General features: G+C 41.6%; 1 protein-coding gene across 13 annotated transcripts in view; it reads right to left on the reverse strand.

The window, feature by feature from the left end:
* Positions 1 to 5,831: 5,831 nt before the first annotated feature.
* The window catches only part of mrtfab (myocardin related transcription factor Ab), a 49,332-nt gene continuing 32,503 nt past the window's right edge, over positions 5,832 to 22,660 (reverse strand). For 6 of the 13 annotated variants that reach the window (XM_035944363.2, XM_035944364.2, XM_035944362.2 and 3 more), the window contains 16 exons: positions 18,825 to 18,880; positions 18,136 to 18,211; positions 17,483 to 17,656; positions 16,293 to 16,456; positions 16,025 to 16,156; positions 15,766 to 15,834; positions 14,220 to 14,404; positions 13,210 to 13,381; positions 11,589 to 11,978; positions 10,445 to 11,485; positions 10,039 to 10,245; positions 9,703 to 9,795; positions 8,999 to 9,139; positions 8,749 to 8,841; positions 7,461 to 7,524; positions 5,832 to 7,381 (listed from right to left, as the gene is read on the reverse strand). In XM_035944363.2, coding sequence (XP_035800256.2) covers positions 6,798 to 7,381; positions 7,461 to 7,524; positions 8,749 to 8,841; positions 8,999 to 9,139; positions 9,703 to 9,795; positions 10,039 to 10,245; positions 10,445 to 11,485; positions 11,589 to 11,978; positions 13,210 to 13,381; positions 14,220 to 14,404; positions 15,766 to 15,834; positions 16,025 to 16,156; positions 16,293 to 16,456; positions 17,483 to 17,656; positions 18,136 to 18,211; positions 18,825 to 18,880 — 3,641 coding nt within the window. In that variant the 3' untranslated portion in view covers positions 5,832 to 6,797. The remainder of the gene's footprint in view (positions 7,382 to 7,460; positions 7,525 to 8,748; positions 8,842 to 8,998; positions 9,140 to 9,702; positions 9,796 to 10,038; positions 10,246 to 10,444; positions 11,486 to 11,588; positions 11,979 to 13,209; positions 13,382 to 14,219; positions 14,405 to 15,765; positions 15,835 to 16,024; positions 16,157 to 16,292; positions 16,457 to 17,482; positions 17,657 to 18,135; positions 18,212 to 18,824; positions 18,881 to 22,660) is intronic. The other 7 variants (XM_023262091.3, XM_023262089.3, XM_035944365.2 and 4 more) reach the window with 6 other exon arrangements.

A 22,660-nucleotide genomic window follows, 5' to 3' on the forward strand; every position in this document is an offset into this window, starting at 1 on the left:
CCCAATCTTAAACCCAGAGAAAACCATAATTTTATTCCATGTAACTTTGCTGCCCTCATATCCCCTTTATCAGGGAAACACGTTAGACACCAGCTGGCATGCCAGAGAACGTGAAAAGAAGAAAAAGTAGGTGAGCTTAGTGGTGGACAATCTGGTAGAATCTGAATCTGAATCACAATTAGACAAGACATTAGTTGTGCATGTGGCTGCCTGGATACAAACTTGTCACCTGAACTTCAGGATCAAAGCCAAACTAACCCAGTTCTGACTGAGAGTGTGGTTTGTGGCTTTGATGCTTCTTTCAGGATGTTAATCTTCATCTGCCGTGCTGTCTTCTGCTAATAAAATAAGTTACACCTCCAAGCTTTGCAGTGTGTTCAACATTGTCATAATTGTGCCACAGCCGTTCCCAATTCTGCTTAGTTCTGATGGAGTGGTAAAGTTTGGACTGCACAGTTATTTATTCATTTAAGGGCAAGATATGTACAATTCCTTTGAATAGCAGATCATATAATAAAATAAGATTCAAATCCATCATGTAAGGCCGTCATCCTGATTGAGGATACACTCCAAATGGATCACAGTTGTTTTAGTGGGAATGTTTTGATCACAGATAACAGCATAGGGCTGCCCTACAATTGAATTCACCATGTAGCATTAGCTACAGTAGCTGTATGGGTAGTGGACTTAAATTATGGTAAATCAGCAAGTTAAGTTGCATTACTTGCTCAGAAACTTCACCACATTACCTCATCCATAAATGATGAATCAAGATATTGAAGTTGCTTCAAAATTGCGCTGGTACCTGCTCTGGTGGTACTTCTGTACTCTGTCTTGTTTTTTCAGGCCACGTCTCTTTTCCGCTGCTGCTTTGTGTTGTGTGTACAAGCTAGATCAGCTACACAAAACAGTTTTACTGCAAATCTTCAACTGTATATGTAACCAATGAATTTGATTTGATTTGATTCACATTAGATTGATTTTCATGGGTAATGGAGGAAAGGACAAGTCCCATAATCCAGTGCTACTTCACAAACTCATCAAACAACATCTGCTTTTATTGTTTATATTGCGAGACCTCTGACAGCAGAAATTGCATTTTGTGTTTCTGTTTAAGTTGTTTATTGCCAGGCGGTTAGTAGAGCCAGTAATTAGGTAACACCGTGAATCCGATGATTCCGCATTTAGCTTTCAAAATCAAAGCAACTGCGTTTTGTCTGCACGTCTTTCTGTGCTGCTGTCTCACTCTTTTGTCTTTTTTGCCCACGTAGTCTGTTTCTGTCAAACAAGCAGGTGTAGAACAAAACACTCCAGCTATTCTCTCAGTGCCTCCCTCCCTTCCTTCCTGCCTCCCACTCCCCTCCCCGTCTCCCCCCTCTGCCCGTGCAAATGTCAGACTTCACATCTTCTGCTATCAAAGGCTCCGCAGTCGCAGCAGGATCCACCCAAACCTGACTGCTCCTTTCACATCATGCAGCTCTATACAGAAGGGAGACGGAGGCACGATGACAAACATTTGCTCTCCCTGAAACACAGAACTGTTCGGCTGAACAAACATGCCTAAACGTGCCTGCCTGGGGTTTGGATTTCTCTAACTTTTTTGCTGCGTAAATTCTGCACTAAAGCCCAAGATGTGCACAAGACAGCTTCATCCTCCATCGTCTTCATATTTTGTAGCACCAAGTCATCGTCATCACTAACATCATGGTTACACCACCGAAGTGTACTGACAGCGAAAACGGGGACGACAAAATCAACTCATTGTGACTCAACAGACACAACAGATTTTGCTACCTTATAGTGGAAATTACAACTACAACAGCCTTGGCGGAGTACTGCGCTCTCTGAGTGCTTTTCTTGCGTGTTACATGTTCACTTACAATGTATTTTTTGTGCTTAAATACCCAATCTTGCAGTAAAATCTCTACTTCTTTTAGTCACAAAACTTTATATGATCATGTTTAGACACTGAAAATTAAGGTTAACGAAAGACTGCAATCAATAACCAATTTTTTCCCTAACCTTGATATAAGTGCATCTGTTGCAATAACCTACCTGCAGCCTGCAGCCAGGATGTGATCCAGAGACTCTGCTGTCCAAGTCCTGTGTTTTGTACGCCCACCATCTACCCCAACCACCTCCCTGCAAAATCACTGTAGAACATAAACATAACACTTCATTTGTTCAATTGAATGCTGCCTTTGAAAATAATCCAGTAACCAGATTACAAAGGACACCATACAGCCGCTCTATGATGTCTGTAAAGTCTAAATAAAATGCCCCTGGACACGTCAGAGTAATGTCATAGTTGGGGCTGTTGACTATGAAAATCTTTTGATCCATTAGTTTAAATGGCCGCGGGCATTTATCAGCTGGGTAGAGTCTGACAAAAGGCTCATTCAAGATGAGTCAGACCTATGCAGACTCAATTACTGTTGCGCTCACAACGCATTACATTTCTGTCTGAATAAATCCCGACCCGCGCTGACGTCATGAAAATGTAGGCAGCGATAATCTTACCAGATCAAAGCAGCTTCAGGTTTTGGAGTCAAGTGCTGCCTCTGCTCTCTAGGAACTGTGTGGCCTCAGGGGATGATGGGTAAACATGTGGGTCTTACCTCCTCTAATGTGTAATTGGTTTAGGTGTTGACTCAACATTCTGATGCTTGAGAGATACTTTCAGTTCATTTGGAGATGTGATTTGTGGAATTTTGAAAATGTATTCTGTTACAGGATACATGTCGTGTGGTTGATGGTGAGGTTTATTAGTCAGACAGTCTGAATACATCTGACTGTAAACTGTATTTATTACATTATATCACATTTAATTTCTATTGTATATTAACATTAATTTATTGAAGTATTTAACAAATCTTTGTGAAATGATGATCCCAAAACTAGCTTACATAAACAAACCACTATATAGTAATATATAGCTGCTATCCAGCATCATTATACACATCCACATACAGTACCGTTCAAAAGTTTGGGGTCGCATAGAAATGTCCTTATTTTTGAGAGAAAACCATTTTTTTCAAAGAAGATAACATTAAATTAATCAGAAACACAGTCTAGACATTGTAAATGTGGTAAATGACTATTCTAGCTGGAAACGGCTCATTTTGACATTTAACATTCAAACAGATGCTGATGATGTGCAGGGAAACACCAGGCATAACAGTGGCATCTTGGTATGTATTTTATGTCATTTTTTTCAGATACCTGGTCAGAAAATATCCATGTCCTCATGCTTTGTTAATTCTGTTCAGTGGCATAAGGTTTACAATATTCAAATCATCACAGTTAAATAGCACAGTTGGAATCAAACAACAAGGGTGACTTTAAACCACCATATTGCTCTGGCGCAGTACTAAAGGGAGAAAATCCTCCCTGAAAAGAGGCTAATTTCTGCGCCTGCAGAACTCTCAAAAGAGCAGAATTAAGGGAAGAAGTCATTTAAATGACTGGTAATTAGAGAGCTCTTGTTGTGAGGGTGAAGTGACCTCTTCATCATCTCCTCCTCCTCTTTCTTTTCATCGTGACACCGGACTGAATCGAGCTCTAATGCCCAGTTTGACTCGCTCGCTTCCTCCTCTGAGCCTTTCAAGCGTCACTCAGCGGCTCTCAAAGCTCCTGATGAGCCCTCGGTAGCTCTCAGACACACACACATGCACACTAACAGACTGCAACACATGCAGATATTGAATACACATCACGCAAACATGCAACCAGCTCAGTGCGCTCTTATATATTCCCTTCACACACACACACACACACACACACAGGTCACAGCAGCTCCCTAGTGCAGCGTCACTCCCATCCCTCCCTCTCTGCTATACACAAAGCAGATAAAAGTCCCGAGGCCATGCCACTAATTAACTATAGTGAGCTCCAAAGGGCTGCAGCACCACGAGGTCTAAAGATCTCCTCTGTATTCAACATCCCACTGACAGGAGCCTGCCAACCCACAGTCAGCACTCATGCATGATTTTTAATCACAGAGAACCTTTCAAATGTTGGAAAATTGAAATAAAATATAATTTTGCTGGAAAAGAAAACCTCCATCTTCGTTGTATGAAATCGTGCAGTGGGTGTCAGATGAGCTCCGGATTTATTTCCATTGATGGATTTTAACCTTTAGCGCAGCTCTGACTCAGTTATTTTCTTCCAGGCTGCTTGCTTTAAAGGAGCTGCATCTCGGTAAATATGCTTAATTGCTTTCTTGCCAAGAGTCAGATAAGAAGATCCACGTCAATCTCATGTTTGTGCGTTAGTATGAAGTTACAGAGCCAGGAGGTGATCAGCTTAGCTTAGTGTAAATACTGGCAGGAGGGGGAAGGAGCCTGAGTCATGCTCAGCATAAAAACATACCAACCAGCATCAATAAAGTTTGCTAATTAACAGGGCGTGTCTTGCTTCCTAAATCCATATAGACACAGAAATGAAGTGATTGTGTGTGATGGAATTCTGACATCTAAAGAACTAAATTTTCACTTTTAAATTTTTTATTTTTTTTTGGCCCAGTTTTAAACATTAGTTCCATATGATGTTGCTTAAAGATTGATGCTTTGTTTTGGATGATGATGGCTGGATCTGCACCATGTTTTTATCGTATGTTTTACATGCTCATATACTTTGTAAATTCCACTACATTCTCTATTCAAGTCTGTATTTCATCCTAAAAGTTAAGTTGAAGTAAGTTTAAAGATGTAAACAATAAAGAGAAGTGTGCCAGCGTCTGCATCAGGTGCAGCTGGTTAGAAGGGATGGTGTGTCTTCCAAATAAAACATCTGAGAAGGCTGCAATTAAACATTTCAGGTATTTGAGTGAAGCTCCTTCTCTGAGGTATTTACAGTATGAGAGCAGGTGTGTTTTGAGCATGACGCAGCTGAGGGGATCAAACCTGAAATTTCTAATTACAGAGATAAAAAAAAAAAAAAAAATCAAGTTGGAGTGTGAAGTTTTAGAAAACAGACAGGTAAACAGGGCTCACACTAACTTAAAAAATACCTCATGCATATGTTTAGACAAAAAATGCTGCATGGAGTAAATAGAATGAAATTGCAAGCAACTTTGGTTGTCTGACTGTGGTAAAAAAAAAAAAAAAAAAAAAGGTAGCTGTAGAGTTTTCTGTACATGTCCCATTTGATACTGCAGAAACTAAACAGTGTACCTAAACTTTGGAATGATCCACTTGTTGGAATCCAGAAGACTTCAGCAGTTGCATTGGAAGCATCTGGGTTTCTTTACAATGGTGCCCTCTTGTGGCGTTTCACTGTATTACCATGATTACTGCAACTACAAAGCAAAGTATTGATAGTAATTAATGATCATCGAAAGGAGATGTTCAAGAAAAATTAGAAATCAGAAAAATATTTTATCACAAAATGAGGCATCTCTGACATACACTACCGTTCAAAAGTTTAGGGTCACTTAGAAATGTCCTTATTTTTTAAAGAAAAGCATTTTTTTCAATGAAGATAACATTTAATGAATCAGAAATACAGTCTAGACATTGTTAATGTGGTAAATGACTATTCTAGCTGGAAACAGCTGATTTTTAATGGAATATCTCCATAGAGGTACAGAGGAACATTTCCAGCAACCATCACTCCTGTGTTCTAATGCTACATTGTGTTAGCTAATGGTGTTGAAAGGCTAATTGATGATTAGAAAACCCTTGTGCAGTTATGTTAGCACATGAATAAAAGTGTGAGTTTTCATGGAAAATATGAAAATGTCTGAGTGACCCCAAACTTTTGAACTGTAGTGTGTATGTGGGAGATTCTGTGTGTTCATGTGATGTGAAAATGCAAAAAAATAGACATCATTTGAGTTTTTATAATATGTTTATTTTTTTTAACTTTTTTTCTTTAAAAAATGACAAGGTCCAAGTATTTTGGAAGCCCCGCCCTCACCCTATGTTCCCCAGCCGGCGAGCTCGACTCTAAAGCAACCAGCAAAGAAAAATAGTCATATGGACAATTGATAATATACACCCCATATACAGCAATACATAGTGGTCTACCATAATGTTACCAATAATACGCAACCTCCAATGAGGCTTCAATTCAAACTGTTGCCACTGATATGGTTCATTTCAACAGCAACTGTCAACCAATGACGGTTGTAACTTTGACTAGTGTGGGTGGAGTTCAGGTTGCCGTGTCAGCTGCCTTTCTTTACACATCATCAACGGCTCAGCTGATCAACAGAACACGTGCTGACTTTTATCCAGCTTCGCCAAACAGAGCTAAGATCCGGCCGTTGACCTGAACACCCCCGTTCTACCAATCAGATTCAGCATAAGTGCAAAGTTTAGGAGGCACTGACACGCACTGCTATCTCAAGGAGCCCGAGTAAACGTCACCAACACTCCCTCCTCATCTCTGTCAAACTGTTTACCGAGGGTTGAAATGGATTGAAGTGACCTGCAGCTTCCGGTTTTCTAGTAATTATGCAGGTCAGGACACAGGAAATGGGATTTTATCAGCCTGCCTGTAACGAGTCTGATGACGGATCCCCATAGAATAAAAATTCAAAAAAAGTCCACTTCACCAAGTTCAAGTCCTGTCTATGAATTTAACGTCTGTGTTTTTTGCTTATTTGACCTCACTTTGCATACAGTAACAGCCAGTGAAAGACAGGGCAAACTGTGTAAATGTGTGTGTTTGCATGTGCCAGCGACCCCCGCAGTGGTAGAGACAGCATAGAGAAGGTATCTGTATGTGCATGAAATAAAGACGGAGTCTGTACACAGTGTGAGCGACCGCATGTCCATCTGTGTGTGTCTGAGCTACAGACATGACTCCCAGTGCAGCTGCAGGTCTGTGCTGTCCAGAAAATCGGCCGAGAAGACGCTTGGCGGCGTGTGCGGTGCCAGAGGGGCTAAACTCGTCCCCCCGTCGCCTTCGCCGGCTCCGCCTCCTCCTACTCTCCTTCCTCCATTGTCCTCGCTTCCTCCACTTGCGCTCTCCACCATGGAGATGTCCAGCCAGTCCATGCTGTCCAGCGTGGGGTCGCCGAAGTCCAGCCCCGCAGAGTGAGGGGAGAAGCCCAGGTCGGACGTGTCCATGGGGGAGGGAGGGTGGTCCAGGATGCTGGGAGTGCTCAGCATCTGGCTGTGGAGGTCGTCGATCAGCGTCAGGCCGCCGTCCGACTCCATGCCCAGCAGCGGGGCCCCCGTGGTGCTCTCCAGAAAGTCTTCCAGCCGCCCGCTGCCTGAGCAGGGCTCTCCCACAGAGGGCTGAGGAGAGATGAGGGGCTCTGTCGGGGTGGGAGGGGAGAGGTGGAGGGGGGACGGGGCAGCAGATGGGGAGGGTGGGTCAGAGTGGAGAGGGGCGAGCGAAGGGTCCGGGTTGGCCTTGAAGCCGGGGATTTCTGAAAGAGGACACAGACAAGTGGTATCAATACAGACTGATGATGCCTTTCTGTCAGTGAGAGCAGCAGCAGTTTTTACCTCCACTTTTCAGCAGGATGTCAAACAGGTCGTCCATCTGCTGGCTGTTCACGCCGTTCTCCTGCTGACAGAGAGGAACACATTACCCATCAGCCACCAGTCACACATGCAAACACGACTGAAACGCAAACTACATCTTAAAAACAGCAACAAACTCTGCATTTATTTGGCCTTTTCTTTCTTTTGGTCAGTATGTTTCTTATTTCAGTGAAAAAAATAGGCGTAGGATTATATGATTTTGCCACAAACCTTAAAATAATAACCGTTGACTTGATTTTGTTCATATTTAACTAATTCCAGTCATTCTGAAGGAGACATTTAGCTGTTGATCGCTTCATTTTTTACACTGTACTCTCTCCTATGAACACTACGTTCCTTTTTTACAATCTGGAGCATTAGACACATTCTAGGTTTTTCCACTACACCCCTAGTTGCTGTAGCCTGCTCTGTCCTCGTCACTACTGTAGCTTCCTTCTTTAGTCCCTGCTAGTGAACGTAACCAGTGTGCCAAGGCGGGAATTTTGCCACAGAAACCAGATTTAAAACTCCGGTATTCAGCAAAACACAGAAATATTCACCTGCTGCTGTCTTAATCTGCCCTGTGCAAACTCCTTTGGGGTGTTCAGTTAAATGTAAAAGCCCTGCACACTAGTTCTCAGTGTGGGTGGTGAATTATAAGTAGAATGAATATAAATTCATCTCTGAATCTGGAAACTGATCTCAAAGATTACAGTCCATCTGTTTTCAAGTTGTCTGGCTTTGTGCTCTTAAATAGGCTTTATGCAAATAAGTGAAGCAAAAACAGATCTTTGCATGAGTCACTTCAGTCTAAAACTAGACGAGCAAGACCAGAATGTAAAGCACTGTGGTTGGGGACACAAGTTCAGTTCTGACTTTGTCATGGCTGGAAACACCTGACTGACCAGTGAGCTACTATTTCCTCCCTGCAGATATTTCACATCTAAATGCAACGCATTTACATAACAGACAATATTTAAATTCAAAGAAGTAAATCAGACAGACTGAGAAAAATGGGCAAAGCCAAAAACAGAAAACAAAGAGGTAACTGAACCTCCTTCACATTTCTGACTGATGACAGTAAAAGATGATGTGATGCTGATAAGCCAGTAAATCCAAACCAACACCACAGCAGAGCACAAAACTGTCCTCTAAGTTCAGTAACAGGAGCACACAGTTCCATGTGAGAGGATGGAAAATGGAGGCACAGACAGAAAAGAGATCAATACTGCAAAAGGGGTGGAAAGAAAAGACATGCTGGAGGACATACTTTGGAACGCTGAGGAGGAAGGGAGGTGTTGGGGTTGGGAGAGGGAGGGGTGAACAGTGTGTGCCGGTCGTAAGGCGGACACACCTCCTCTCTCTGTCAGGATGGTGTGATGAAGGGATGAAATGAAGGAAGAGAAGAACAAAGAGAAAAATTAAATGAGGTTTACAACATAAATGTGAAGAGGGAGACTGAGCCACAGAGGTGACATGCTCGTGGGAGCTCTGAGGAGTGGAGTGGGCGGCGCTGCTACCTTGAGAGATGACATTAAGTTGCTTTGGCTTTCGCTGTCCGACATGTCGTTGAAGAAAGGCTGCAGGTTGGGCGGAGCAGTGGCTGACTGGCTGGGCTGTGGAGCACCATTGGTGTCCAAGTGGAGTCCTGCCTTCTGTCCCTGAGGGGCAACAGAGACACATTCAGACCACATTAAAACAGACGAAAACAGCTTTCTTCTTAATATTTCATCAGCCCATATTGTGACAATGATGATTTTAAACTGTGTCAGTGGCGACACCTTGTGGCAGGACGATTGTACTGCTTCGATGGTGCAGACAGTTCTAAAGCAGGACAGCGACAGATGGCAGATGTGTTTATACTATATATATAGTGATAGTTTTCACAACTGAATTACATGATATATTTAGCATCTACAGCAACTGCAATCTAAAATGAGAAACTAAGCAACAAAAAAGTCAAGTGGGTAACTTAATAATGATAATACATTTTATTTGTAACGCACTTTTCTTTTAAGCAAATTCTCAAAGCGTTAAATTAAAGATATAAAAGGATAAAAACATAACAGGCAGGTAAAACAGAAATAAAAATTTCAGGGACACGTTTAATTAAAAAGAAAGGTCTTTGAGCCTTTTTAAAAAACAAACAAAACTTGCAAGCATGCCTACATACAAATGTACAAATAAAAAAGCAATTCTCATAGATAGAGAGTCTTTGGTGTACCTTCTTGTTTGGTTGACTTGCAGGCCCGACCTCTGGCTGCTCTTTTGATTGGCTGTCAGCGCTCGGGAGTTTACTTGGAGTCGACTGCAATCTCTGAAAAATTAGAAGTGGACAAAGTTAGACATCTCATGTTTTGTTTGATAAATACCTAGATAAATATTTCAAGGATTCAAGAATTCCCTTTGGGATTAATCAAGTTACATCCTAGCTAATTATCTGAATTGGGGTTTTTTTTCCACATAGATCCATTTTTGGTACACTTATTTTTATGTGTAGTTACCACCCAAAGCCCCATTGTGAACCAGAAAAACCCTGAAAGTGCCACAGTCCTTGTACCTGCAGTGTGATCCGCCCATTGGTTTTGGCCAGTGAGGTCACTCCGTTCTGTCCGTCCGTGGTGTGACTGGTAAGAGCTATCAGATAGTGGTTGCCGTTGCTGTCGGTGACCAGCGTGGGCGTGCCGTTGGCCTTGAGGAGGTCTAATGAAAAGGCTTGAGTCTGGAGAGGAGTGCCGTTCTGTTGGTTGATGATGACTGGAGTCACCTGGAAACAGAAACCAAACAGTTGGTTTCTCCATTTCCCATGGTATTTAGGATTTTTTCATTTTCAATTCAAGAAAACTTCCACTTATTGTATACTGAAAGAGCTTAGGAATGTGCAGTATGTGTACTCTCAGTATTTAAAGACAATATACTATTTTTAACTTTTTATCTCAGATATGTAGGACCTCCAACTGCCTCACCTGTTGTGTGGTAGCAGCTGCCGTCTGCTGTTTCTGCTGTTGCCTCTGCTGAGCCTTCAGCTGCTTCCTTTGCTGCATTTGGCTCCCTGCAGGCTTCTGATTTGTCCCTGCCTGGTTTTGGATCTGCACCTGAACCTGTTTCAGCTGAACCTGGTTCTTCTGCTGAGCTTGGATGTGCCCCTGTGTTTGCTTTAGCTGGTTTTGCTGCACTATCTTCTGTTGTGCGAGTTTCTGCTGGGCCAGTTTCTGCTGCGCCAACTTCTGCTGGGCCAGGAGCTGCTTGTGTTGGGTTTGCTGTATGATAAGCTGCTGCAGTTGCTGCTGCTGATGGAGCAGGATTTGAGCATCTTTCTTCTGCTGCTGCTGTTGTTTTTGAGGGCTGAGCTTAGCCTCCGTCACTTTCTGCAGTTGTACCTGACTCTGCTGCTGCTTTGGTTGTGGCTGCTGTTTCTGTTGTTCAGTTTGCTGGACCTGCAGCCGTTGAATCTGCTGCAGCCTGAGCAGAGTCTCCTGAGAGCACTGCATCGGCTGGGCCGGCTTCTTCGCTTGGGCCTCCTCCGTTACTCCCTCCATTCCTTCCTCTGGCTCCAGCTCCTTCTTCACCTTCAACACGATACCATTAGGAAGCGTGGGGGGCTGGATGGCTGAGGCTTTTATTAGAGTTTGGAATTTAACCTCTGGGGAAGTTTTGCTCTTCTCATTTCCTTCCTTCTTCACCACTGTCCCACCTGCCATCTTGCCCTGCTCCAGCTGGGACCTCAGGGTCTCCACCAGCCTCTGCTTCTGCCTCAGCATCCTTGTAAGCTCCTCAATCTGTTTGTCCTTCTCCTGCAGCATCTGGTCTTTGTCCATAGATGATGTGTCCATTGCTACTCCAGGTAGGGGCTCTGCAGGCTGGGCAGATGCAGGTGAAGACCTGGACAGGCTGCATGAGCTGTGGATCTCCTCTTTGACCACAGAGAGAGGCTGTGAGAGTGGAGAGATGTTTGATGGGTGCTGAGGAGAGGGGTGGAGGGTGAGCTGGGTCAGGGGAGAGCTCACCTTAAGGACAACAAAACAAAGAGAGGATGTTAGAGAAAAGTCTGGGAGAAAAAGAAGATCAGAGAGAAGACATCTAACAAAGTCAGTACAATGTAGATCTCACCATTTCTCCAAACATGTCTCCATTGCAGCTTGTTTCATCTGGACTCATGCCGGCCAGTGACCTCTCAGATGGAGTAGGTGATACAGGAGGGCTCGAGCTGGTGCTGCCAAATCGCATGACCCGCCCTGGAACTGCCTGAGCCAATGAGGACAAAGCTAACTTAAACCCACCCTCCACCGATTGGTGATCAGGGGTCGTGGTGGGAGAGGATGCGGTGGTGCTTACAGCTGATGGTGTGCCCTGGAGGCTGGATTGAGATATGCCATTTTTCAAAACTGCTGCTGTGCCGCCATTTTGCTCTTGGTAGTTGCGGAGCCTCTCAATGAGATCATTCTTGGTGCCTGAGACGGTCAAACCACGCAATTTCAGTTCTTGTTTCAACTCAGCAACCTGGAGGATGAGAAACCAGAGCAGTAATCATATAGCAGGTATCTGCTCAAAGTGAGAATAGACAAAAACAAAAAACATGCAGTTCAGTGGAATTTCATTTAGCTGGACTGTTAAAGGGCATCTGGATGCTGACATTACTGCTGCAAATGTGCTTGGTGAATAAATTCATAATGGTCGGTTGTCAAACTTAGCCATTAAAACACTTTTAAGCCCTGCTGCACTGAGTTAATCGCTTTTTATTAGTCTGCAACAAAGCTGTAAATGAACACACAGTACCAGATTCAGTTCATTACAACCAATTAACAAGTCAAGTCCACTCTCAAACCTGACAATATAATTTAAAGCACAAAGCCCCAATGACTCTCTGTGTAAACCATTTTAAGATCCGAAAACCTGTGAACATGTATTTAGTAATGGCTACATATCAAACAGAAAATATCAACAACATGGTTAGATGGTTTTCCAAACTTTTTGGCTGTCAATTTGGAACTCAGTGGGACCACATGATCAGGTAACGATCAGGACAACAAGCGTAACTTGTTCTTTGTCTGTTGTAAAGGCTTGTAAGGGCAAAATTATTTTGGTATTTATAACTTGAATAGAAAAGATTAAATAATGCTTGTAGATATTATGTTGTGCACAAATGTTATTTGTCTATTGGCAACCAGGTGACCCTCCAGATTTGTCTTGCTATGGTTAGGAATCACGGACTAAATCTTGCTTTATAGTCCTGGATTGAATCTGTGTAAAACTTATGCTATAGCCTCCACAAGTAGCCGGTGCCATTGTGAGCATTTATACTCTGCAATTACACTGCAAAAACACAAGTTAGTGGTTGAGTTTCTTAGTATACTAAATCTGACTAAAAGAAAGTGGATCATGCTGGACTTGGAACACAGAAAAGAGAGCAGATGTCAAAACTACTAACATATCAAGCTTCAGACTACTGCCGTCTTTTTGACAATGACATTCAAAGAGTCACCTTTTAGAAAAAAATTGGATCAGAATTCTCTTGTAATGGGGTAAATAAACTATAGCCATCTAGTTTGGGACTGTCTTCCAGGTACGTGTACAAAAAAGTTGGACCCTCAGTTTAAATTAACCAACAATCAACAGCTAACACTCCTTCAATGAAATAAATATTATCTTATATAGCTACATTTTTCAATTTTTTCCATAATATAGGAAGGCTTGATTTCTAGCATTTGGTAAAGTTGTCTGTTTCAATTACTTTGAACTCATCCAGGTTGGCTGGCAGAGTGGCTGGTTTGGCTCCTCCCACTGCAGCTTGGCTCTGACGGACAGTCATGGTCTGACCTGTGGAGGCTGCGGTGGTCGTCGTATGAACGCTACGGGAAGGAGAAGGGCCAGAGTTGGTTGTGGGAGGCTGCTCAGTTTGTGGCCTGAGGGGAGAAAGAAATCATGTGAAGCTCATTTATGAGCAGATTACCCAAGATGAACAGAAAGACAGGAAGCCAAAGGGGTGTGTTCTGTACTATTTACATATGTAATGCTGAATTTGCACATTGCACTTTTGTTTTTATCCAGTTTGATTATGCATTTGCACTATTACTTCCACCTGTCACTGAAAGTGGTAGACTCGTTTTTTCATTCTGGATGTTTGTTATTTTATTGTTGTATAAGTGGCATGTGTTTGTGCAGCAGACAAGACAAATTTCTCCAAAGTGACACTAATGAAGACACCTTGACCTTGATGTATTAAAGACACATTTGTATACATCTCTCGTCTCTAGCGGAATAAGCAGGCACCATTGATTCCAGATTGCTGATTAATGCTAATCTAATACTGTCTGTTGTTACAATTATTTTGTAAATATTAATCACAATATCAATAAAATACAGCTTTCATCACTTCATTTTATGTAAACTAAACATTTTATGTTTAGTTACACCAGAAGTCACAGTGGCTTGCCGTTGAGCCACACTGAGCAGGGACTGACTGACATTTTTAGGCCTGACTTTCGCTTTGAGCACCAGGCTCTACAGACTCACCCCAAACCCACTAAAGTGTAAAGAAGAAGCCACAGCACAAAAGGTCTGGAGGAGACAGGAAGTCATATTAAAAACTGCCTGCAGAAATGTACTTCTCCTGCAGTAACTACAGGCTTAATACAAAGAAGGGTGTCCAAATTGTTGACTCTTCACAAAGAAAACCACTGCATTTAGTCATTCTCACTTCCACATCACACAGACGCACCGACTGCCATGCTTGACACTCACTTGGGTGGGGCGGGCAGGATGGTGTGGTAGTTGTAGTGCTGCTGCTGCTGACTGAGAATCTGCAGCTGCAGGAAGAGCTGCTGCTGGTGGAGGAGCTTCGCGTAGGACGAATCCATCTGAGGCGGACGCTCCTTGTCGGCCTTCTGGTCTGGAGGGATGTACTGATGGTACTTCAGCTTCTTCACCTTCACACAGAAGGAGCAACGGTTAAGAGATGATCTAAACCTTTGAATATTTTTACAATGTCCATCAAAGTTTTCCATTGGTGCTGTTTTCTACAGACAATAATAAAAGATATTCAAATACATTATGTATATTTTGAATGCTTTCCCCTTCTGAAATGCAAAACAGTGACACGTAAATCACAAAAATTACAATATTTATCAGTATCAGAATCAGTGAAAACAGAAATAAACATCAGATTTGTGATGTGTCTGTAAGTTTCTAATCTGTGACGTGGCATTCTGACCAAAAAACTGAACAAAATCTCAACTTAATATCATATTATCTGACCATGAAAACATTATTGCACGTGCCATTTAAATATTTGATGTTGGCACTAACCCAATTCTGTAAAAAAAAAAAAAAAAAAAAAAACATACACAAAAACATCAAGTAATTAGTGGCTCAGCGGTGAAAGCCAGTCACATGACAAAAATTCCTGGACTTTTCATTTAAATTAAACTTAACTGCAGAGAAGATAGGAGACAAGAGTGGAAAAAAAATAAAATGAGGCTGTAAAAATATAAGTAGTAACATATCTATATATGTAAAGCCAAAATTTATTTCAGTGTTGGTAACACCAGTGGACACGTATAAAATGTTTGACATGTCAATTCCAGAATTTTTCAGCTTTGGAAAAGAAATAATTGAAGAAATTCAACTTTTACTTTGTTCCTTATTTATTATTTGTGGTGTTCTAACTGTTTCATGCAGCACTGAAGACCTTTCTGAGTTTTCTCTAATTAAAACCATGCTTGTGCTCTTTCCACAAAGGTGCAGGAATGTATAATGCTGTGAAAAATTAGCCCACAGTGACAGAAAACATGACAGAAGCAAAGAAGACTTCCAGAAATTGCTTGGGGAAGCATATGTGTATTGAATACAGGTAGGTGGAAAAATCCTTAACAATAACATAACTATAGAAAAAGAGCAAGCACTTTCAGTTAAGAAAGTGTGATGTTCTGAGAATACCGTGGTTGCAAAAAAAAAACGGTATCTCTTCCTCTTCTCAGAAAGACCAATTTCCCCACTCTATGATTCTAAAGGGACAAACACCAGAACCACTTGGATCCTTTTAACTAGCTTGGCCTTCTGGGAACTCAGTTTCAGTACTTCACACACTGTTTTGGCAGCAGGTTGATGGACGAGTTGTGAAATAAATCAAACACCATTTAAATCTTAAAAGCTAAACTGCATTAAAAGGTAGTCTAAAGAGGATATTCAAACAACCACCCTTATCTGGTCACTCATCTATAGTTTATCATCTGTGTAAACCTTGTGTCAGTGTCTGCTAAAAGGAAAATCAAACAACGACTGTGCTGACCTTGGGCTTGCTGTCCTTTGGTTTCTTAGGTCTCTGTGGAGGACGGTCTGAACTTGACTTAGCCTGAGACTGCAGAGAACCATGAGAAATGGGGTTGGGGAGGGAGAGGTAAGGAAATGAAGAGATAAGGAAGGGTTAGCCAGTTATAGCTGCTCCACAAATAGAGATTAAGGCCACAATTATTCATAAGTCATGAAATCTGCAGGATGTTCAACTCAAAACAAGCCAGTATTCAAAGGAGAGAGCAGTTTCTCTGTACCTTGACCTGTCCGCTGGAGGGGCGAGAGGATGCAGAGGTCACCATTGTCCCATTTGTTATTTTTGGGAGAGGGGAGGAGTCGGACCCATTCACCCGGGGGGGAGGCGGCGGAGGAGGGGGCTGCGTAAGAAACTGTGAAGATATTTATGAATTCTTTGATCATCTTTATAATCACTTGCTTTCTTTTATAAATATAAAATCTTTGTATTTGGTTTCAATCCTTTTTGCATTCTCCTAGTTTGATTATAACTGCATGCTGCTGTGATACCTGTGTGGGAGAAATGTCCCCATTCGGGGTGAGGACATCAGAGGGCGACAGCTGAGGGACGGCACTCAGGGGAGAGTCGTGATTGGTTAGCTGGTCTGGTGACAGAGCATCACTGCTGTCTTCATCTAAAGACGAGCTCTCTCCCCCGGCTCCCTTCGGAGAATCTGTGGCAGAGCAGAAATATTTGCAGATTCAGTAAACAGTAAATCCGTTGTGGCATCATTCTGTGGTCTGTAATAAACTTCTGTGGTCAGTAGAGGAGTGAAAATGGCTGCTGAAATCAGGAATTTCCCCAGCTAATACAATGGGGCCACAGGATACAGCAGGTCAATTCTTGGCTTCCCCACAATGCGAAACAGTCACACAAAGTCACTACTGTTTAGCAATCAGCAATGACTACTTTTAGAGAAGTTATACAACACTGTATGTTCTCTATCTCATGTTTCAAAACAGAGCTATGTCCACACATTCTTGCTGTGTCATTTCTGTAACGCGGCAGTGTGGTTTGGTTTTAATAGTACTGCATCTACTGCAGGTATAAATCCTACAGCTATTACTAATTACTGTGCGTGTTGATACACTAACCTGTTTGGAGTTACCTGGATGTTGTAATTACTCAGCTGACGTGTGTTCCGACTGAACAGAAATCTAACCTTAAAGGTGGTGCAACTGTCATTGGTAAAGCAGGAACTCAGTGGTGGAGATGAACGTGTTTTAACTTGATCACAACACCTGTAGCCATCCAGTGCTTCGTGTTTAAAAGTCCTGATGAATACTGCAGTTGTGCTCGAGTGTTGCCGAAACTTGTGCAAATATGTTTGTGTGTGTGTATGTATCCCTTCACCAGCATGCTTGTTTTAATGTCACAAATGTACAGGAATGTGTTTCTTTGGTTTATCTATGCGTGATTTAATCTACTGTATGTCTTACCGTCTCTCTAACCAGTTCAATTGGAGAAATTGTATTATGTTAAAATGTAGGTGTTTGTACACATTTGACTTTGATGGTTGTATTTTTAGTGTCTGTATGTCATATAATGACCGAATGTGCTTAAGTTTTGAGGAACCTCACCGCAGCATCTAAACTTTGTTGCTGTACACGATGACATTTTTACTCTGACTATAAACACTAACACAGTGGGAAGTCTGTGCTGACTGTGTGTCTGTCTCTGAGTGCACTTGTGTAGTTACCCAGCAGTGAGTGCTGCAGAGGGCAGCTGACAGACAGGATGTTCTTGTGCACCAGTTCGATGGGACCTGGTCTGTGAGATATCTTGTCGTTGAGGTCGTCGGCCAGTCGCGCTCTCTTCAGCTGCAGCTGCTTGGCCTGCAGAGACGGCTCTGCCGACGTCTCTGTGGAGGGCACAGCAGGACATCATGCATACACGCAAATTTATTTATCGAGAGATTCATTTTGATCTACAGCAACAACAAGATACAAGCAGTTAAGTGGGTTCATAACATATGGGAAGTGAACTGACACGTAATCCCCTCATCTCTGAGGATCTGCTCAAAATATTTTGATAGGAAGTTGGCTCTCTGAAGATCACAGATACTGAGTTTTGGGTCCTTTTTTAAGCACTTCCTCGATTTGAATTCAAGTTCAGTTTAAAAATTAAACCAAAAGCAAAGCAGCTGATCGCACTGATAACACATGAGACTTAAAATGACTAGTGTACCAAGTAAGCTATATCACGAGGAATTGGTTCAGTTTCATTTACAGTATGCTTCCCTTTCAACGAGGTGTCGTGTTGTACTTGATTTAAAAAATAAAGTGTTAATGACAATAAGAAAATGCAAATCTTGAAACTTTAAATACAGTTTCACCTGTTGGTAAAACTCACCCTCCAGAATGTGCATCCTAACCAGCTCAGAGCGCTCAGGACGACTCCGGATCTTCCTCTTCAGGTAGTCCTCGGTCTGCAGAGGAAAGAAGGGAGACACACATGACAAAGGAGCACAAAATGAAAGAAAATACAAAGAAAACACAAAGCAGAAAAAGCAGAAAGACTGACGGAGAGAGTAAACAACGAAGTTCTAACACTTGTCTACAAAACAATACAATATTTTTTGTTGTTCCCATCTCCACACCACACTCACTATAGAGATCTCCTGTTGTGTGTCCAGCACTGTAAATTCACTCTTGTTCATTTTCATTACTTCCTGGGGGCACATTTTTGCAGAAGCACTTTTGCCCTTTTTTTTCATGCCAACTTTGCATGAGCCTCTACAAACCCGGATTTGGTTATGCGTACCATTGCACAATACAGAACATTACTAGAATGTACCACACCAGATGCAGATGATTCATTTAAATCTAGCATGTTGGCAGCTTCTACTTACAGAAAGAGGTAAATCTAAATATGAACATAATACCGAACAACTAAACTGCTATGCAAAGCTTCATACTGCACCATCTCCGTGGCAGCCAAGGTTTCAATTTATTATGTGTTTACACCAGTGTGGTTTTTACATAAACATTTTTCCCTACAAAAGAGAATCCTCTGACACTCGCTGCACTTATGACACTCACCCTTGCTCGCTCCAGACTCCTCCGCTGTTCGTGAAAGGCTGCAGGGCTCTTCAGTGCTGCACAGACAGGGGGGATGGAGGGAGAAACAAAAAGAAGAGAGATGAATGCAGCTCAGGCTGACCCTGACGGGAATCGTGATGCTCCTTTCAGCAAGTGACAATGTGAGAACACATACAGCCACAGTGGAAGACAGACTCAAAGCAGAAGTGGCTGCTGCGAGAGAAGGTCAGGAGGGCTATTCTAAACCACACACTCTAATGTCAGCTTAGTAGGCTGATGTGCCTCTGCTATGTGTGAAGGAATTAAGTAAATTTTCTGCAGTGGAGGCCACCTTAGGTATCACTAAGAAAATGTTTTATTGCAAATGTCTTCTTAAGCTTGTTACTACACTATTCACATCACAGCCACATTATGATTATGTTAATTGGGGCATTTACACTGAAGAAGCTACAGGAAGTATCAAGTTATAGTCACTTACAGGGAGTTAACTTAGATAAGTTTGGTTTAAGAGAGACAATTTGAGACACATCACAATGGAACCATGTTTGTTAGGCTGCACTGAACACAAAATGTATAAAGACTGTCCACCTAGCTAATGTGTAGCAGCGTTTATCTTTGTACAGGATGCACATACAGCACAGGGGTGTAGCAAAACAAGTCAGTGAGCTTTAATTTTGGGATCGTTATGTCTTCAGCTTTTGGATTCAGCACAACACAAAGTTTTTCACCAAGTTTGTGTAATATGGATAAGTTAACATTTACAGGGTAAAGTTGATAAGCAATCATTGGCTGATACTGACAAAATAAGCCTCCAACAAGGTGTTCGAGACCCCCAAGTGTGTTGCCATTTGGATACAAAGTAGAGTAAACACACTATGACTTATTTCTGTGTTAAATGGTTGTGCAAACCTGTAAATAATAGAAATAGAAGACTGGTCCCTTCTACATTTGCTTCCACACTTAATGTAGCCATTTTTTTAGTATTTTATTTTTAAGGAAATATAGTGATGCTGCAGCAAAAGTAGCAAACGGTCTGCATACATTTCCTGTTCGGTGTAGCCACGGTGTACAGCTGTAACCATGACCATAAACTTTTCAAACAGAAGTTCCATTAAAATACATGTAACTTCACTCCATACTGTTAGCGCATGATATTCAGCTCAGTTTTTCCATATATTCTTTTGCTTATCCAGAACTGAAGTTAGAAGATGATATCAACTTACATTTTTGGACATTTTTGGATGAATTTCTCTGTGCTGAGAATGAAAAGAGGCACTAAACCTTCAACAAAGATAACCTGTTCAATGCAGTCAACCATGTTTGCATGAAACATTAAGCAAATATTCCGATTAAACATTTACATGCTTTTATAAATCATCACAACAACCTTGCTTCTGGATAGCTATTTTGTTATTTAAAATAGATGAATGCAACCGATGTGTGCTGACAATCTGGTGTATTCAGAGATTTGTACATAGCCAACAAAAAACTAAAAAGGTTAAAACAATTTCAGATGCCAACTCTTTGCATTAAGTCTGATAGATGGACTGTGGCTGGGAGACTGAGGGACATCAATTCTTGATGAACAGTAGGCTGGAGTGGATCTTTAAAAAGGAGCGAGAGGACAGAGGTGAGTGTGGACTGATGGATAGACTGCTGCTCACACAAAAAGGGTCTACATTCATCACTGCACTCAGCCATGACCGTCTGTGATGTACCTAGTCTATGAGTGAGGGTGTGAATGTTTCTGTGGTGTGTGTGCGAGAGTATGTATTTATACAATTTGAGAAAGTCAGTTGCAGCCTAGAGCCTGTATCTGGCTGGACTTGTCTCAGGAGAAAAAGAGCGTATTACTGTTGAGGAGAAAGAGCGAAAAAAAAACATCTGTTTAAATTGAAAAACAAACTTCAAATATCACACTTAATTTTATTTTACATTTCAGTTTGTATAAATGATCAGTGTGGGAAAAGCCAGTTCACAAGTGGGGGATTACAAAACGTATCATTATTTCTTGAATCCACAGATAAAGAGTCTTTAACAGTTTTGAAATTTAACATTTAACTCCTTCACTACAAATGTAAAGATGAGTGTTAGAAAAGCTAAACTGACAAACACAGATGTCTTCTCTATATTTGGGGAAGGATATTGGGAGGACAGTGGCAGTTACAATGATGTAAGAAAGCAGTCAATTTATTGGTCAAGAGCTGGTGAAATCCCTGCCAAGAGTGTGTGAGTGGGGACATTCTGGCTACAGCAGGGCGTCGACTGCATGTGTGCCACAGATGACTGGGTGGGGGTCGGAGGCATTCCTCATGTCACAACCCCTGACGTTCAAAGAAGACCTACATACCAGTTGTGACATAACCAGCGGTCAAGATCACAACAAACAGCACAAAGAAAATTTGATCCTGTCCCCATAAACCCCTGAAACAACTGGGATCAACTATTAGAACTTTGCACTGAGTGAATGTAGTATTTCTTACACATGGAGGAAAGAGGTTTGGGCTGGTATCAGTTTACATTCAAACTAGCCTTTCTTTGGGAATAAATATCAGACAGTGACCTTGACCATTGAAATTTAGGAAAGAAGATGCAATGATACCACATCCATTTTTTTTTAATGTTTACCGATTATGTTTTGCGACTTTAAAAAAAAAAGTATTATCTTGGGCAGCAATGAACCCTACAGTTTCTGCTTATACTGAAAACAGAAAATTGTTCATTTGACTTGAGGAACCATGAAAAAAAGAAGCAACTGTAAGCTAGTAAAAAATAAGTTTTTTTGTTAAACTACAGATGCACACTATCTGATGTTTAATTGTTAGCTTGACACCACCTTCAGTTCCCTAAGAATCTGTCATTCCTTGGTTTATTTGTTACTGCAGTCCATCTCATATTGTAGTCACTGACAATTTTAGGACACTACACTTGTGTCCTAAAATTTTGCATTCATTACATGTGCATTAAGTATAAATAATTTAAACAACACCTGCACTGTTTAACAGACTATAAGGCAAAGTGATGTATCAAATTAGCAATACTCCTTGCAAGATGTTTCTCCGAATGCACAATAACATTGTGTTATAACAATAACATTGTCTGACAGTCTAAAATAAACTAAACCAAGACGAAGAACAAAAACCCCCCAAAATTATCGGAGCATGCAAAGAGGAACTGTAAACATTCGGCACCTACACAGCATTTTCAAATCTGTTATAATTATTGGGCACACAATCTAATACTGACCTTTGACCCTTGCAAAAACGCCACCACCCTGACAATGACCTTATGAACACTACAGAATATCTCAATGAAGATGAAGAAATTGTGGCTTTGTTATCTAGTTTTTAATATTTTGATGCTCAGAACCACTAACACTAGACAGCTAATGTTATCGCTGTGCAACAACAGCAATTTCACGGCCTCATCACAGCTGGCTGCAGGCCAAGTGCCTTGCTCATAACATCTAGACAATGTTAACTGAGGGAAGGCAGGAGGGTGGAAAGTTGCTCTTTCACACCACCTACAGCTGCAAAACCAGTGTGAGGATTTGATGCCACAGAAGGAACTGACCCTCCATCAGTCCCAACTGTCTCCTCTGCTGGGCAACATGGTTGAAAATAAATTCTGACACGACAGAAAACAGCAATTCAAAGAAAGTGACAGGGGACACAAAAACTAATTATTTAAGTCACTTACAATTTAAAATACCATTGTCATAGTTTTAGCTCCTCAAATGTGGTAAGATGCTGATTGTCTTAATATTGAATGAATATCTTCCAGCTTTTGGATTAACAGTCTACTAACTACATGTAAAACACATGCTTCAGTCAATC

This window comes from Amphiprion ocellaris, chromosome 18 (assembly GCF_022539595.1).
Source record: "Amphiprion ocellaris isolate individual 3 ecotype Okinawa chromosome 18, ASM2253959v1, whole genome shotgun sequence".
Lineage (NCBI taxonomy): Eukaryota > Metazoa > Chordata > Actinopteri > Pomacentridae > Amphiprion > Amphiprion ocellaris.